At 42.4% G+C, this 18223-nt stretch overlaps 1 protein-coding gene across 1 annotated transcript in view; it reads left to right on the forward strand.

Moving 5' to 3' along the window:
* The first annotated feature begins 955 nt into the window (after nucleotides 1–955).
* The window catches only part of LOC133544158 (fibroblast growth factor 14-like), a 203979-nt gene continuing 186711 nt past the window's right edge, over nucleotides 956–18223 (forward strand). The window contains exon 1 of the mRNA XM_061889254.1: nucleotides 956–1941. Within this exon, the coding sequence (XP_061745238.1) occupies nucleotides 1347–1941 (595 nt within the window). The 5' untranslated portion in view covers nucleotides 956–1346. The remainder of the gene's footprint in view (nucleotides 1942–18223) is intronic.

Genomic DNA, 18223 nt, shown 5'->3' on the forward strand with positions numbered 1-18223 from the left:
GGTTCGGGCATCTGGTCAGGATGCCACCCGAACGCCTCCCTAGGGAGGTGTTTAGGGCACGTCCAACCGGTAGGAGGCCACGGGGAAGACCCAGGACACGTTGGGAAGACTATGTCTCCCGGCTGGCCTGGGAACGCCTCGGGATCCCCCGGGAAGAGCTAGACGAAGTGGCTGGGGAGAGGGAAGTCTGGGTTTCCCTGCTTAGGCTGTTGCCCCCGCGACCCGACCTCGAATAAGCGGAAGAAGATGGATGGATGATTGATAATATATATATATATATATATATATATATATATATATATATATATATATATATATATATATATATATATATATATATATATATATATATATATATATATATATATATATATATATATATATATATATATATATATATATATATATATATATATATATATATAGGGCTTCACGGTGGGAGAGGGGTTAGTGCGTCTGCCTCACAATACGATGTTCCTGCAGTCCTGGGTTCAACTCCAGGCTCGGGATCTTTCTGTGTGGAGTTTGCATGTTCTCCCCGTGAATGCGTGGGTTCCCTCCGGGTACTCCGGCTTCCTCCCACTTCCAAAAACATGCACCTGGGGATAGGTTGATTGGCAACACTAAATTGGCCCTCGTGTGTGAATGTGAGTGTGAATGTTTTCTGTCTATCTGTGTTGGCCCTCTGATGAGGTGGCGACTTGTCCAGGGTGTACCCCGTCTTCCGCCCGATTGTAGCTGAGATAGGCGCCAGCGCCCCCCGCGACCCCAAAGGGAATAAGCGGTAGGAAATGGATGGATGGATGGATATATATATACATACATATATAGTCATTACGCTTTTATTTTGAAGGTGCCAAGCGGATGCCGTGTGCCGGTCGCTCGCGGTCTCTCTCCCCCAGCAGGTTGTTTAAAGTGACTCGTTGCACCTCTTCGCGCCCAGCCGGCGGTCGGTTGTCTGGACAGCAGCAGTCCGCGATTCTCCGTCCACTTTTCTTTCTTTCCCGCCGCCACATCTCCCGCGTATAGGCGGGAAAGAAAAAAAAAAGCGCGGGAGGCATCTCGGCGGCAATAAACAATTTGCGCCCGGGAGGCCGAAAAGACGGATGAAATATTCATCAGGACTTTGGAAGGGGGAGAAAAAACGGTATTGCAGCGATTCTTTCCGTTGCGCGGATCCGATGAGGAGTCTGTATATCGCGTAAAAAGGAGCTTTACTGTACACTTATTTACCGGCGACTTGCTGACGGACACCCGCAAACCCTCCCACCCTTGCTCCCCCGATCCCGCCCCCGGACGGACGGACGGACGGACGCGCGGAGCCCTGCCATCCCTCCTTCACTAATATGCAATGGTTTTTCGTGCAGAAGCCGACAGCTGCCGCGCACCGCCGACTCCGCGCTAGCGTCGCCGCATGCCTGTCAGCCGCCGCTTCTTCCCCCGCGCCGCGCGGCTTACGACGTCGACGTCATTCGAAGAGGAGCACTCGGCGGGAGCGCGGCAGAACCTCCTCCTGGTCCTCCTCACCTGCTGAGGACCGCCGGCCTCCGGAGAGAAGCGCCGCGCTTCCCCCGCCGCCCGGGGACGACGTCAAGGCGGACGTGCAGGCGGAGGAACCGGGCGACTTGCTTCTCTTCTTCCTTTCTATGGTGCAGATCGGGGGAGGCAAGCACCGTCGAACTGAGCCCGACTGCTGGTCGGTTCCGTTGGCATGCAAACAGGGGGGCGGACCGGCCCCCATGCGGTGGGTGAATTTTAGGTTGCCGCATCCGGTGCGCCTCTCGTCCCCCACCACCACCACCACCACCACCACCACCGCCGCCTCCTCCCCCGTCTCGGCCAAATCCATGCGGTTTATCTGGAGCAACATTTTCAGCAAAGGATCGCATATGCTGCAGTGTCTTTGTGGCAAGAGCCTGAAGAAACCCAAGAACCCAACTGGTGAGTTTTGCCCTGACTTTTTTTTTTTTTTAGTTTTTTTTTTTTTTGCCGTGACTGTGCTGCTGTTTTCTCTGCAGTTGTGCAGCAAGTGCACAGGAGAGGGGAAGGGAGGGTGGTGTAGTGCAGTGGTTCTCAACCTTTTTTCCAGTGATGTACCCCCTGTGAACATTTTTTTTATTATAAGTACCCACTAATCAGAGCAAAGCATTTTTGGTTGAAAAAAATACATAAAGAAGTAAAGTACAGCACTATGTCATCAGTTTCTGATTTATTAAAATGTATAACAATGCAAAAATATTGCTCATTTTTAGTGGTCTTTCTTGAACTATTTGGAAAAAAAGATGTAAAAATAACTAAAAACGTGTTGAAAAATAAACAAGTGATTCAATTATAAATAAAGATTTCTACACATAGAAGTAATCATCAACTTAAAGTGCCCTCTTTGGGGATTGTACTAGAGCAGTGGTTCTCAAATGGGGGTACTTGAAGGTATGCCAAGGGGTACGTGAGATTTTTTTTTAAATATTCTAAAAATAGCAACAATGCAAAAATCACATGTATTGAATAATACTTCAACAAAATATGAACATAAGTTCATAAACTGTGAAAAGAACTGCAACAATGCAATATTCAGTGTTGACAGCTAGATTTTTTCATAAATATTGATGTTAAAGATTTCTTTTTTTGTGAAGAAATGTTTAGAATTAAGTTGGTGAATCCAGATGGATCTCTATTACAATCCCCAAAGAGGGCACTTTAAGTTGATGATTACTTCTATGTGTAGAAATCCATCCATCCATCTTCTTCCGCTTATCCGAGGTCGGGTCGCGGGGGCAACAGCCTAAGCAGGGAAACCCAGACTTCCCTCTCCCCAGCCACTTCGTCTAGCTCTTCCCGGGGGATCCCGAGGCGTTCCCAGGCCAGCCGGGAGACATAGTCTTCCCCGTGGCCTCCTACCGGTTGGACGTGTCCTAAACACCTCCCTAGGGAGGCATTCGGGTGGCATCCTGACCAGATGCCCGAAGCACCTCATCTGGCTCCTCTCGATGTGGAGGAGCAGCAGCTTTACTTTGAGCTCCCCCCGGATGGAAGAGCTTCTCACCCTATCTCTAAGAGAGAGTCCAGCCACACAGCGGAGGAAACTCATTTTGGCCGCTTGTACCCGTGATCTTATCCTTTCGGTCATGACCCAAAGCTCATGACCATAGGTGAGGATGGGAACGTAGATCGACCGGTAAATTGAGAGCTTCGCCTTCCGGCTCAGCTCCTTCTTCACCACAACGGATCGGTACAACGTCCGCATTACTGAAGACACCGCACCGATCCGCTCTTCCCTCACTCTTCCCTTCTCTCTCTATGTGTAGAAATCTTTATTTATAATTGAACCACTTGTTTATTTTTCAACAAGTTTTTAGTTATTTTTATATCTTTTCTCCCAAATAGTTCAAGAAAGACCACTACAAATGAGCAATATTTTGCACTGTTATACAATTTAATAAACCAGAAACTGATGACATAGTGCTGTATTTTACTTCTTTATCTCTTTTTTTCAACCAAAAATGTTTTGCTCTGATTAGGGGGTACTTGAATGAAAAAAATGTTCACAGGGGGTACATCACTGAAAAAAGGTCGAGAACCACTGTACTAAAGCTCCATCTGGATTCATGAACATAATTCTAAACATTTATTCACAAAAAACATCAATATTTATGGAACATGTCCACAAAAAATCTAGCTGTCAACACTGAATATTGCATTGTTGCAATTCTTTTCACAGTTTATGAACTTACATTCATATTTTGTTGAAGTATTATTCAATAAATATTTTTATAAAGGATTTTTGAATTGTTGCTAATTTTAGAACATTTTGGAAAAATCTCACGTACCCCTTGGCATACCTTCAAGTACCCCCGTTTGAGAACCACTGTACTAGCGGACATAAGATCAAGACCCAAAGTGTTCACATGGGAAAATATTATATGCTTCAAACATGACTATGAATTAGTGTTGTCCCGATACCAATATTTTGGTCCTGGTACTAAGATTATTTAGATACTTTTCTAAATAAAGGAGACAACAAAAATTGGCTTTATTTTAACAAAAATAAAAATAAATCTTTAACATCAATAATTTTTGCGATCCGTGACTCGGATCTTCACATATTATTGTTTATTTTTCCATCTTTGTTCTCATTCTCCGTTTGATCCGTTTATTTCCCGTTTAGTCCATCACCATGGTTACTTATTAGTTTCAGCTGCTACTCCCGGTTCCTGCACACCTGTTCTGTGCTAATCATCTTCTCTTTATAAGCCAGCCTCTTCTGTTTTTCTTTCTGGGACTCTAGTTTGTTTTCACGCAACGTAACGTCAGGTATGCTTTTCTCGCTAGCTCATTAGCTCAGCCACCTAGTCAGCTTTAGCTCACATGCTAATCATCTTTGTTTTTACTTTTTATGCCTTCATGCCAAGTCTTAGTTCTTTATATTTCCTAGCTTTCACGCTAGCGTCTTTTGTTTCCCTTTTTATGAGCTCCAGTGTTTTTGTTCAGAGTTCACCTTTTGTTAATAAATTTGTTAGATCCTACCTTTGTTGTGTTCTTTGTTTGACGCATCCACGAGGGAATCGAACCTGGTACCACGATGCCGAACCGGCGTTACAGTAGAGTCCCAGAAAGAATAAACAGAAGAGGCTGGTTTATAGAGGGAAGGTGATTAGCAGAGAACGGGTGTGCAGGAACCGGGAGTAACAGCTGAAACTAATAAGTAACCATGGTGATGGACTAAACGGGAAATAAACGGATCAATCAATCAATCAATCAATCAATGTTTATTTATATAGCCCCAAATCACAAATGTCTCAAAGGACTGCACAAGTCATTACGACTACAACATCCTCGGAAGAACCCACAAAAGGGCAAGGAAAACTCACACCCAGTGGGCAGGGAGAATTCACATCCAGTGGGACGCCAGTGACAATGCTGACTATGAGAAACCTTGGAGAGGACCTCAGACGTGGGCAACCCCCCTCCCCCCCCCAGGGGACCGAAAGCAATGGATGTCGAGCGGGTCTAACATGATACTGTGAAAGTTCAATCCATTGTGGCTCCAACACAGCCGCGAGAGTTCAGTTCAAGTGGATCCAAGACAGCAGCGAGAGTCCCGTCCACAGGAGACCATCTCAAGCGGAGGCGGATCAGCAGCGTAGAGATGTCCCCAACCGATACAGGCGAGCGGTCCATCCTGGGTCCCGACGAGCGGTCCATCCTGGGTCTCGACTCTGGACAGCCAGTACTTCATCCATGGTCATCGGACCGGACCCCCTCCACAAGGGAGGGGGGGACATAGGAGAAAGAAAAGAAGCGGCAGATCAACTGGTCTAAAAAGGAGGTCTATTTAAAGGCTAAAGTATACAGATGAGTTTTAAGGTGAGACTTAAATGCTTCTACTGAGGTAGCATCTCGAACTGTTACCGGCAGGGCATTTCAGAGTACTGGAGCCCGAACGGAAAACGCTCTATAGCCCGCAGACTTTTTCAAACAGAGAATGAGAACAAAGATGGAAAAATAAACAATAATATGTGAAGATCCGAGTCACGGATCGCAATAAATATTTATGGAGCATGTCCACAAAAAATCTAGCTGTCAACACTGAATATTGCATTGTTGCATTTCTTTTCACAGTTTATGAACTTACATTAATAGTTTATTGAAGTAGTATTTAATAAATATATTTATAAAGGATTTTTCAATTGTTGCTATTTTTAGAATATTTAAAAAAAAAAAATTCACGTACCCCTCGGCATACCCCCAGGGGTACGCGTACCCCCATTTGAGAACCACTGGTGTAGTGCAGTGTTTTTCAACCTTTTTTGAGCCAAGGCACATTTTTTGCGTTGAAAATATCCAGAGGCACACCACCACCAGAAATCATAAAAAAAAAACGAAACTCAAGGTTGACAGTAAAAAAGTCGTTGTCGCAATTGTTGGATATGACTTTAAAGGCCTACTGAAATGAGATTTTCCCATTTAAACGGGGACAGCAGGTCCATTCTACGTTTCATACTTGATCATTAATCTTCACTTTAACGTTTTTGCCAACATGAAATCTTTCATTCATTCTTCAATGCTGCTATATTTCATCCATTTTGAACATTTTTCCGAGGAGTGCAGTTGAACATGGAAACTAGTCATTGGTACTTTAACTTAACTTAACTTTAGTCCGTTTGCCCACAGATAATTCCGCAGAATCGAGTCCCCAGACAAATAATTCCACGCGCTGGTGACTTAATCCCAGTGCTGCTTTTATTATGAAATATGACTGCTAAATAAGCCACCATGGGGCCTGTGAAAGTTGCGAGTGGCAGCACTTTGATAAAGACGGTGAGAAACACTCTTGATTTCCAACATAGTTCAGTAATCACGTATTTGTCTCTCGTAGTGATGTCCTGACACCAATAGTTTGGTACTGGTACCAAAATGTATTTCAAAATAAAAGGAGACACTATTTTTTTTATTTTGTATTATTGCCTTTATTTAAAGGCCTACTGAAATGAGATTTTCTTATTTAAATGGGGATAGCAGGTCCATTCTATGTGTCATACTTCATAATTTCGCGATATTGCCATATTTCTGCTGAAAGGATTTAGTAGAGAACATCCACGATAAAGTTTGCAACTTTTGGTGCTAAGAGAAGAGCCCTGCCTTTACCGGAAGTCGCAGACGATGACGTCACGGGTTGTAGGGCTCCTCACATCCTCAAATTGTTTTTAATGGGAGCCTCCAACAAAAAGTGCTATTCGGACAGAGAAAACGACAATTTCCCCATTAATTTGAGCGAGGATGAAAGATTCGTGTTTGAGGATATTGATAGCGACGGACTAGAAAAAAAATTAAATAAAAACGCGATTGCAATCGCGTTGCATTGAGACGGATTCTGATGTTTTTAGACACATTTACTAGGATGATTCTGGGAAATCCCTTATCTTTCTATTGTGTTGCTAGTGTTTTAGTGAGTTTAACAGTACCTGATAGTCGGAAGTGTACGTCCACGGCCGGGTGTTGACGCGCAGTGTCTCGGGGAGGTCAACGGCAGCTGTACGGGAGCCAGAAGCTCAGCTGATATCCGGTAAGTGCCGACTTTTTAACATCGATTTTCTCACCGAAACCTGCTGGTTGACAAGTGGTCGGGATCCATGTTTGCTGTGATCCATAGGAAAGTTTCACCTCCGTGAATTTTAAACAAGGAATTACCGTGTGTTTGTGTGGCTAAAGGCTAAAGCTTCCCAACTCCATCGTTCTACTTTGACTTCTCCAATATTAATTGAACAAATTGCAAAAGATTCAGCAACACAGATCTCCAAAATACTGTGTAATTATGCCGTTAAAGCAGACGACTTTTAGCTGTGTGTGTGCGCAGTGCTCATATTCATAACAGCCCGTGGCGTCAAGCGTACACGTCATAATTACGCGACGTTTTGAAGAAAAAAGTCCCGGGAAATTTAAAATTGCAATTTGGTAAACTAAAAAGGCCGTATTGGCATGTGTTGCAATGTTAATATTTCATCATTGATATATAAACTATCAGACTGCGTGGTGGGTAGTAGTGGGTTTCAGTAGGCCTTTAAAGCAGTGATTTTTAACCTTGTTGGAGGTACCAAACCCCGTTAGTTTCATATTCACATTCACCGAACCCTTCTTAGTGAAAATTAAAATGTTTTCTTTTAATTCAAGACAAAGTTATGTGTTTTGGTAACACTTTAGTATGTATAACATATTCTCAGTAACAAATACTTAATTTAAAGGTTTATTGACACTAGGGCATGGGTGTCAAACTCTGGCCCTAATTTCATTTGGCCCTTGCAGCATTATCAACATTAGAGCTGGCCCGTCGGTATATTACAGCGGCGGTGCCGCTGGAACATTGCATTCACCGCTAATACTCATACTTGCTAACCCTCCCAATTTTTCTGGGAGACTCCCGAAGTTCAGTGGCCCTCCCGAAAACCTCCCGGGGCAACCATTCTCCTAAATTTCTTTCGATTTCTACCTGGACAACAATATTGAGGGCGTGCCATACAAGCACTGTCTTTAGCGTTCTCTACAACCTGTCGCCACGTCTGCTTTTCCTCCATACAATCAGTGTGTAGGCCAAGTCACATAATAAAAGCAGCTTGTACGCACACACACAAGTGAATGCAAGGCATACTTGGTCAACAGCCATACATGTCACACTGAGGGTGGCTATATAAACAACTTTAACACTGTTAGAAATATGCTCCTCACTGTGAACCCACACCAAACAAGAATGACAAACACAGGGACGGCGTGGCGCAGTGGAAGAGTGGCCGTGCGCAACCCGAGGGTCCCTGGTTCAATTCCCACCTAGTACCAACTTCGTCACGTCCGTTGTGTCCTGAGCTAGACACTTCACCCTTGCTCCTGATGGGTGCTGGTTGGCGCCTTGCATGGCAGCTCCCTCCATCAGTGTGTGAATGTCTGTGTGAATGGGTAAATGTGGAAGTAATGTCAAAGCGCTTTGAGTACCTTGAAGGTAGAAAAGCGCTAAACAAGTACAACCCATTTATCATTCATTTATTTACATTTCGAGAGAAGAACGACACCGTAACACATCATAAACACAACAGAATAAATACCCAGAACTCCTTGCAGCACTAACTCTTCCAGGACGCTACAATATACACCCCCCGCTACCACCAAACCCCGCACACCTCATTGTTATTTTATTTTCAAATTTATTAGCCCGTGGAAAAAGTTAATGTTGATATTAACCTCAGAATGCTGCAAATAGAAAAGAGGCATTACATTTTTTATGGAAATTGTATTTAATATACCATGGATGTTTTTTCGTTTGGTTTTTGAAAGTTGATTTTGCACTATTAAGTTGCATAAGCGTTCCCTGTTCCATATTCAGTGTTAAAGCAAATCAGTGTAGCAAACTGAGCAATAATGAACATTTTATTCATGCACTTTCTCTTGCTACTTCAAGGCTCGAATGTTTGATTCATTCATTATTGTTATTTTATTCTAAAATGTATTATTAGCCTGTGGAAAAAGTTTATTTTGATATTTACCCCATAAGGCTGCAAATGGAAAAGAGGCATTACATTTTTATTTACATTTTATTTTATATGCCATTGATATTTTTTTGTTATTATCATTATTTGAAACTCGATTTTGCATGTCACTATAAAGTTATATAAGCCCATCCATCCATCCATCTTCTTCCGCTTATCCGAGGTCGGGTCGCGGGGGCAACAGCCTAAGCAAGGAAACCCAGACTTCCCTCTCCCCAGCCACTTCATCCAGCTCTTCCCGGGGGATCCCGAGGCGTTCCCAGGCCAGCCGGGAGACATAGTCTTCCCAACGTGTCCTGGGTCTTCCCCGTGGCCTCCTACCGGTTGGACGTGTCCTAAACACCTCCCTAGGGAGGCGTTCGGGTGGCATCCTGACCAGATGCCCGAACCACCTCATCTGGCTCCTTTCAATGTGGAGGAGCAGCGGCTTTACTTTGAGTTCCTCCCGGATGGCAGAGCTTCTCACCCTATCTCTAAGGGAGAGCCCCGCCACACGGCGGAGGAAACTCATTTCGGCCGCTTGTACCCGTGACCCAAAGCTCATGACCATAGGTGAGGAAGGGAACGTAGATCGACCGGTAAATTGAGAGCTTTGCCTTCCGGCTCAGCTCCTTCTTCACCACAACGGATCGATACAACGTCCGCATTACTGAAGACGCCGCACCGATCCGCCTGTCGATCTCACGATCCACTCTTCCCCCACTCGTGAACAAGACTCCAAGGTACTTGAACTCCTCCACTTGGGGCAGGGTCTCCTCCCCAACCCGGAGATGGCATTCCACCCTTTTCCGGGCGAGAACCATGGACTCTGACTTGGAGGTGCTGATTCTCATTCCGGTCGCTTCACACTCGGCTGCGAACCGATCCAGTGAGAGCTGAACATCCCGGTCAGATGAAGCCATCAGGACCACATCATCTGCAAAAAGCAGAGACCTAATCCTGCGGTCACCAAACCGGAACCCCTCAACGCCTTGACTGCGCCTAGAAATTCTGTCCATAAAAGTTATAAAAGTTGGTCCGCATTGCCGGCAGTAAGTCGAACACATTTCCAGTGAGGGTTGGACTCCGCCAAGGCTGTCCTTTGTCACCGATTCTGTTATATAAGCCTTTCTTGTTCAATATTCAATGCAAAACTTGTTTGGGTTCTAATTAAAAGGTTAGTTTGTTCAACTTTGGCCCGCAGCTTTCTTCAGTTTTAAATTTTGGCCCACTCTTTATTTGAGTTTGACACCCCTGCACCAGGGGAACATAGTCTAAGTAACAAAGACTTAATTTGGAGTTATTTGGTTAGGGTTAGAGGGTTAGGGTTATAATGAGGCCATGCCGAATAAGGCATTAATAAGTACTTAATGATGACCAGTTAAGGGCCAATATGTTACTAATTTGCATGTTAATAAGCAACAATAATTAATGGTGAATATGTCCCCCGTACTAAAGTGTTACCATGTTTTTTTTACTGGTGCCCAAAATGAACCGTGCATGAACATCACCTTGTTCAAACAACAAAACCAACACAGTGCATAAACTCACAACAAATGACACACCTGCAAATCAGTGTGACTTCTGCTGTTGCCGAAGTTTTTATTGAGACGCTGAGTCGGGTGTGTTTTGACCTCCGCCGGAACCCCTGAGGCCGACTCCCCGAACCCCTAGGGTTCGATCGAACCCAGGTTAAGAACCACTGCTTTAAAGCATAACCAAACATGCATCACTATAGCTCTTGTCTCAAAGTAGGTGTACTGTCACCACCCGTCACATCACAACATTTTTTTGCTGTTTTCCTGTTTGTAGTGTTTTGGTTCTTGTCTTGCGCTCCTATTTTGGTGGTGTTTTCTCTTTTTTTGGTATTTTCCTGTTGCAGTTTCATGTTTTGCTTTGAGCGATATTTCCCGCATCTACTATGGTTTAGCGTTCGAGAATATTTTGGTTGTTTTCATCCTTCTACTATCATGTCATGTTCGGATGTACTTTATGGACGCCGTCTTTGCTCCACAGCAAGTCTTTGCTGCCGTCCAGCATTCTGTTTTTGTTTACTTTGTAGCCAGTTCAGTTTTAGTTTCGTTCTGCATTGCCTTCCCTAAGCTTCAATGCCTTTTCTTAGGGACACTCACCTTTTGTTTATTTTTGGTTTAAGCATTAGACACCTTTTTACCTGCACACTGCCTCCCACTGTTTCCGACATCTACAAAGCAGTTAGCAACCTACTGATATGGAAGAGTATTACAGCAGTTACTCTGCCGAGCTCTAGACAGCATCGACACTCAACAACAACACATCATTTTCAGACTATAATTACTGGTTTGCAAACAATATTTTTTACCCCAAATAGGTGAAATTAGATCATCTCCCACGGCACACCAGACTGTATCTCACGGCACACTAGTGTGCCGCGGCACAGTGGTTGAAAAAGACTGGTGTAGTGCACATATATAGTCAGTGTATACGTGCACTACACACTCACAAATGTGTGAGTGTGTGTGCACGCAGAGATGCTGCGGAAAATGAAGTCTTTATGCAGCAAAAGGCCAGTTCAGGCTCCAGTAACCTGCGTGATTAAGCAGCACATGGCCTTGTTTCCACTCCCGCTGTGGGAAAGAGGAGCAAAATGTGCGCTGGTGTCTGTTAGGACTCTGCACAAACAATGCTTTGCTCAGCAGTGCCTGTCACGGTGCTGACTTGACGCAATCAACTAGTAACTTCATAAACATTACAACAATCCACTATGGACTAGACTCTCACAATAGATCCACTTGACGTCCATTGCACCCACATCTGCGGTCCCCTCCAAGGTTTCTCAGTGTCATCACTTTGGGTTGAGTTTTGTCTTGCCCTGATGTGGGACCTGAGTTGAGGATGTTGTTGTGGCTTGTGCAGCCCTTTGAGACACTCGTGACTTAGGGCCATATACAAACCCCGTTTCCATATGAGTTGGGAAATTGTGTTAGATGTAAATATAAACGGAATACAATGATTTGCAAGACCTTTTCAACCCATATTCAGTTGAATGCACTACAAAGACAAGATATTTGATGTTCAAACTCATAAACTTTATTTTTTTTTTCAAATAATAATTAACTTGGAATTTCATGGCTGCAACGCATGCCAAAGTAGTTGGGAAAGGGCATGTTCACCACTGTGTTACATCACCTTTTCTTTTAACAACACTCAATAGCGTTTGGGAACTGAGGAAACTAATTGTTGAAGCTTTGAAAGTGGAATTCTTTCCCATTCTTGTTTCATGTAGAGCTTCAGTTGTTCAACAGTCCGGGGTCTCCGCTGTCGTATTTTACGCTTCATAATGCGCCACATATTTTCGATGGGAGACAGGTCTGGACTGCAGGCGGCCCAAGAAAGTACCCGCACTCTTTTTTTTACGAAGCCACGCTGTTGTAACACGTGCTGAATGTGGCTTGGCATTGTCTTGCTGAAATAAGCAGGGGCGTCCATGAAAAAGACGGCGCTTGGATGTCAGCATATGTTGTTCCAAAACCTGTATGTACCTTTCAGCATTAATGGTGCCTTCATAGATGTGTAAGATGTCGAATATTTCCAAAAACAATTTGAAATGTGGACTCGCCAGACCACAGAGCACTTTTCCACTTCGTATCAGTCCATCTTAGATGATCTCGGGCTCAGAGAAGCAGGCGGAGTTTCTGGATGTTGTTGATAAATGGCTTTCGCTTTGCATAGTAGAGCTTTAAAGGCCTACTGAAACCCACTACTACCGACCACGCAGTCTGATAGTTTATACATCAATGATGAAATATTAACATTGCAATACATGCCAATACGGCCTTTTTAGTTTACTAAATTGCAATTTTAAATTTCCCTTCGAGATATCCTGTTGAAAACATCGCGGAATGATGACGCTTATGTTGACGCGTGCTTGTGACGTTATTAGTTGGAGCGAACATTTCAGCCCAGCACCACACAAGGCTAAAAGTCGTCTCTTTTCATCGCATAATTACACAGTAATTTGGACATCTGTGTTGCTGAATCTTTTGCAATTTGTTCAATTAATAATGGAGACTATAAAGAAGAATGCTGTTGGTGGAAAGCAGGGGATTGCAGCTGCTGTTAGCAAAACAAACACAGCCAGTGTTTCTTTGTTTGTTGTGAAGCTCTAACACAGAGCGCTCAAGCGAACATGTTTCTCTACGTCAACCAGCAAGTTTTTGGATGGGAAAATTGTGATATTAAAGTCGGCTCTTACCGGAGACTTCCGTGGATTAAGCGACCTCCTCCTGCAGCTCAAATAGGCAGCTGTGATCTTGGCTCCTCTGCTTCTCTCAGAGACACTGGCGTTCACCGCAGCCATCCGACTTTCAGGTATGACTTTACAATCTCACTAAAACAGTATTAAAACAATAAGCAGATAAGGGATCTTCCAGAATTATCCTAGTAAATGTGTCTAATTACATCTGAATCGCTCACACTGCCGCCACCTGGAGCCGTCGCCTTTTCTATTTTTTTTTTTTTTTTTTTAGTGCTTCACTTCAACTTTCTTCATCCACGAATCTTTCATCCTCGCTCAAATTATTAGGGAAATTGTCGCTTTCTCGGTCCGAATAGCTCTTGCTGCTGGAGGCTATGATTATAAACAATGTGAGGATGTGAGGAGCCCTACAACCCGTGACGTCACGCGCACATCGTCTGCTACTTCCGGTAAAGGCAAGGCTTTTTTATTAGTGACCAAAAGTTGCAAACTTTATCGTCGATGTTCTCTACTAAATCCTTTCAGCAAAAATCTGGCAATATCGCGAAATGATCAAGTATGACACATAGAATGGACCTGCTATCCCCGTTTAAATAAGAAAATCTCATTTCAGTAGGCCTTTAACTTGCACTTACAGATGTAGCGACAAACTGTATTTACTGACAGTGGTTTTCTGAAGTGTTCTTGAGCCCATGTGGTGATATTCTTTGGATATTGATGTAGGTTTTTGATACAGTGCCGTCTGAGGGATCGATGTTGGTTTCCGGCCATGCCGCTTACGTGGAGTGACTCTCTGAACCTTTTGATGATATTATGGACCGTAGATGTTGAAATCCTAAATTTCTTGCAGTTGTATTTTGAGAAACGCTGTTCTTAAACTGTTTGACTATTTGCTCACGCAGTTGTGGACAAAGGGGTGTACCTCGCCCCATCCTTTCTTGTGAAAGACTGAGCATTTTTTGGGGAGCTGTTTTTATACCCAATCATGGGACCCACCTGTTCCCAATTAGCCTGCACACCTGTGGGATGTTCCAAATAAGCGTTTGTTGAGCATTCCTCAACTTTATCAGTATTTATTGCCACCTTTCCCAACTTCTTTGTCACGTGTTGCTGGCATCAAATTCTAAAGTTCATTATTAATAGCAAAAAAAAAAATGTTTATCCGTTTGGAACATCAAATATGTTGTCTTTGTAGCATATTCAACTGAATATGGGTTGAAAATGATTTGCAAATCATTGTATTCCGTTTATATTTACATCTAACACAATTTCCCAACTCAAATGGAAACGGGGTTGGTAAAAAAATAAAAATAACTATCAAAAATGTAGTTCAAGTACGTTTATACATACTGTAGATATTAGGAAGTAATTAAATAATACCTTACAAGTTATGTAAAGGTTAGTATTTGTACTGTAAACATTGTCAATTACTATTCCGTTTGAGAACCACTTGTAGAGGCAAACAACCAGCCATGCATTTGAGATTAATCAAGGTTTATATCGTTTTTGTTTTGGTTTGTTTATTGGTATGAAAAATAATGCTAAAAATATCCACAATATAGCAACATTTTGCTTTATTTGCTATGGTTATTTTGGTCGAGAAAACCTTAAGTGTTGATGTTGGGTAGCACATTTTTACAGGCAGAACATTTTCTCAAAACACCGGTCAAACTGATGGTCTTCACCGTGGTGATTGGTTTGGCCTTTTTAAATAAACATGCATTTATTTAAACTTGATTTGAATAAATGCATGTTTTGGAGTAATAGCGATATGCTACATGGGAAACAAACTGCTCAACAACTTAGGTTTAATGCACAATTTAACAATATCAAAATGAAGTAAATACAGAGGTGGATAGTAACGCGCTACATTTACTTCGTTACATTTACTTGAGAAACTTTTGGGATAAGTTGTACTTCTAAGAGTTGTTTTAATGCAACATACTTTTACTTTTACTTGAGTGTATTTATAGCGAAGAAACGCTGCTTTTACGCCGCTCCATTTATCTACATTCAGCTCGCTACTCGCTACTGATTTTTATTGATCTGTTAATGCACGCTTTGTTTTGATTTGTCAGACAGACCTTCAAAGTATGATCCATCACATGCCTGCGTTTCACCAATCAAATGCAGTCACTGGTGACGATTGACTCCGTTTCACCAATCAAATGCAGTCACTGGTGAGGATTGACTCCGTTTCACCAATCAAATGCAGTCACTGGTGACGTTTGACTCCGTTTCACCAATCAAATGCAGTCACTGGTGATGTTTGACTCTGTTTCACCGATCAAATGCAGTTACTGGTGACGTTTGACTTAGTTTCACCAATCAAATGCAGTTACTGGTGACGTTTGACTCCGTTTCACCAATCAAATGCAGTCACTGGTGACGTTTGACTCCGTTTCACCAATCAAATGCAGTCACTGGTGACGTTTGACTCCGTTTCACCAATCAAATGCAGTCACTGGTGACGTTTGACTCCGTTTCACCAATCAAATGCAGTCACTGGTGACGTTTGACTCCGTTTTACCAATCAAATGCAGTCACTGGTGACGTTTGACTCCGTTTCACCAATCAAATGCAGTCACTGGTGATGTTTGACTCTGTTTCACCAATCAAATGCAGTCACTGGTGACGTTTGACTCCGTTTCACCAATAAAATGCAGTCACTGGTGACGTTTGACTCCGTTTCACCAATCAAATGCAGTCACTGGTGACGTTTGACTCCGTTTCACCAATCAAATGCAGTCACTGGTGACGTTTGACTTAGTTTCACCAATCAAATGCAGTCACTGGTGACGTTTGATTCCGTTTCACCAATCAAATGCAGTCACTGGTGACGTTTGACTCCGTTTCACCAATCAAATGCAGTCACTGGTGACGTTTGACTCCGTTTTACCAATCAAATGCAGTCACTGGTGACGTTTGACTCCGTTTCACCAATCAAATGCAGTCACTGGTGACGTTTGACTCTGTTTCACCAATCAAATGCAGTCACTGGTGACGTTTGACTCCGTTTCACCAATTAAATGCAGTCACTGGTGACGTTTGACTCCGTTTCACCAATAAAATGCAGTCACTGGTGACGTTTGACTCCGATTCACCAATCAAATGCAGTCACTGGTGACGTTTGACTCCGTTTCACCAATCAAATGCAGTCACTGGTGACGTTTGACTCTGTTTCACCAATCAAACAGAGCCAGGCGGTCACATGATTAAGTGCACACTTTTTTTTTAAAATAAACCTTTATTTATCAATTTCAACATTTACAAACAGTTGAAAATAATAATGAAAGTAAGTGCAAAAACAGTACAAAACTGTATAAAAAAATGTACAAAACAGCGCCAGGGGGTTGTAAATTCAAAGTAACTAAAATAGAATGCAATATATTTATATATATATATATATATATATATATATATATATATATATATATATATATATATATATATATATATATATATATAAAATAAACAAAGTACAAAGCCATAAGATCACTCAATCTCAGTAAATAACTTAAATTTGGAACACAGCATCATCGTTTTCACAGCTTTTTGGTTGATAGAGTTAGAGAGTGTTTTAATGTAGAGTTTTAAATCTTTTTTAAAGGCACAAAAAACAGGTCGGGAATTGAGAAACTTACATATATGAATATAAAACTTAGCCAATAGTATAATGAGGTTGCAAAGGTAAAATTCATTTTCAAATTTTTTTTCAATACAGTGTAATACCAAATATATATTATTTAATAGATATTATTGTTTTAGTTGCTTAAGAGATATTCCTGGCTCTGAATTTGTTCATTGCTATTTTTATGTTTTTGTGCATTACTTGTTGCCGTCATTAAACAGGTTACTCATCAGTTATTCAGTACTTGAGTATGTTTTTCAGAACATACTTTTTACTTTTACTTAAGTAAATATTTGGGTGACTACTCCTTACTTTTAATTGAGTAAATACATCTCCATAGTAACAGTACTCTTACTTGAGTACAATTTCTGGCCACTGTACCCACCTCTGAGTAAATGTAACTCTTAAAGAAAATAATACTCTGTTTGACTCCTGGTTGGTTGCCCGGTGGACAACAAACCCGTCAAGGTTTCTACTGGTTTTGTTGTTGGATATTTTTCATGACCACTCCGATCAGCAGCATGGCGTTTAACGTCACACAATCCACCATCATGGGCAATACAAAAATGCGGCGGCAAACCACACAATGTGCTTTGCAGACATAATTACTTACCTTTTCCAGCCACATATTTTCCTTTTACCCCAATCAAATTTCTATTGCAGCAGCCTTTCATTGTGTTCCTCGAAGGAAACTGCTTTGTTACTTGCATGCGTAGCATCGGTCTAAGCGTCATTCCTGTCAGCCACGCTTTTGTGTTCTGGTTTGTTTTCTTCTGGTATTTTCGTCACGCACGTCAGTGCCTCAACCAATGAGATGAGCCCAATTCCATGTGGTAATGTTTGTGTGTGAGGGGGCTGTCAGCTCACTGGTCCCGGAGCAGGTAAGGGCTTTACTGTTAAAGGCCTACTGAAATGAGATTTTCTTATTTAAACGGGGATAGCAGGTCCATTCTATGTGTCATACTTGATAATTTCACAATGTTGCCATATTTTTGCTGAAAGGATTTAGTAGAGAATATCGGCGATAAAGTTCGCAACTTTTGGTGCTGATAAAAAAGCCCTGCCTGTACCGGAAGTAGCAGACGATATGCGCGTGACGTCACGGGTTGTGGAGCTCCTCACATCCTCACATTGTTTACAATAATGGCCACCAGCAGTAAGAGCAATTCGGACCGAGAAAGCGACAATTTCCCCATTAATTTGAGCGAGGATGAAAGATTCGTGGATGAGGATATTGATAGTGAAGGACTAGAAAAAACACACAAAAAAAAACAGGCGAGGGCAAGTGACAGCGATTACGATGTTTTGAGACATATTTATTAGGATAATTCTGGAAAATCCCTT

This window comes from Nerophis ophidion, linkage group LG27, assembly GCF_033978795.1.
Source record: "Nerophis ophidion isolate RoL-2023_Sa linkage group LG27, RoL_Noph_v1.0, whole genome shotgun sequence".
Taxonomy (NCBI): domain Eukaryota; kingdom Metazoa; phylum Chordata; class Actinopteri; order Syngnathiformes; family Syngnathidae; genus Nerophis; species Nerophis ophidion.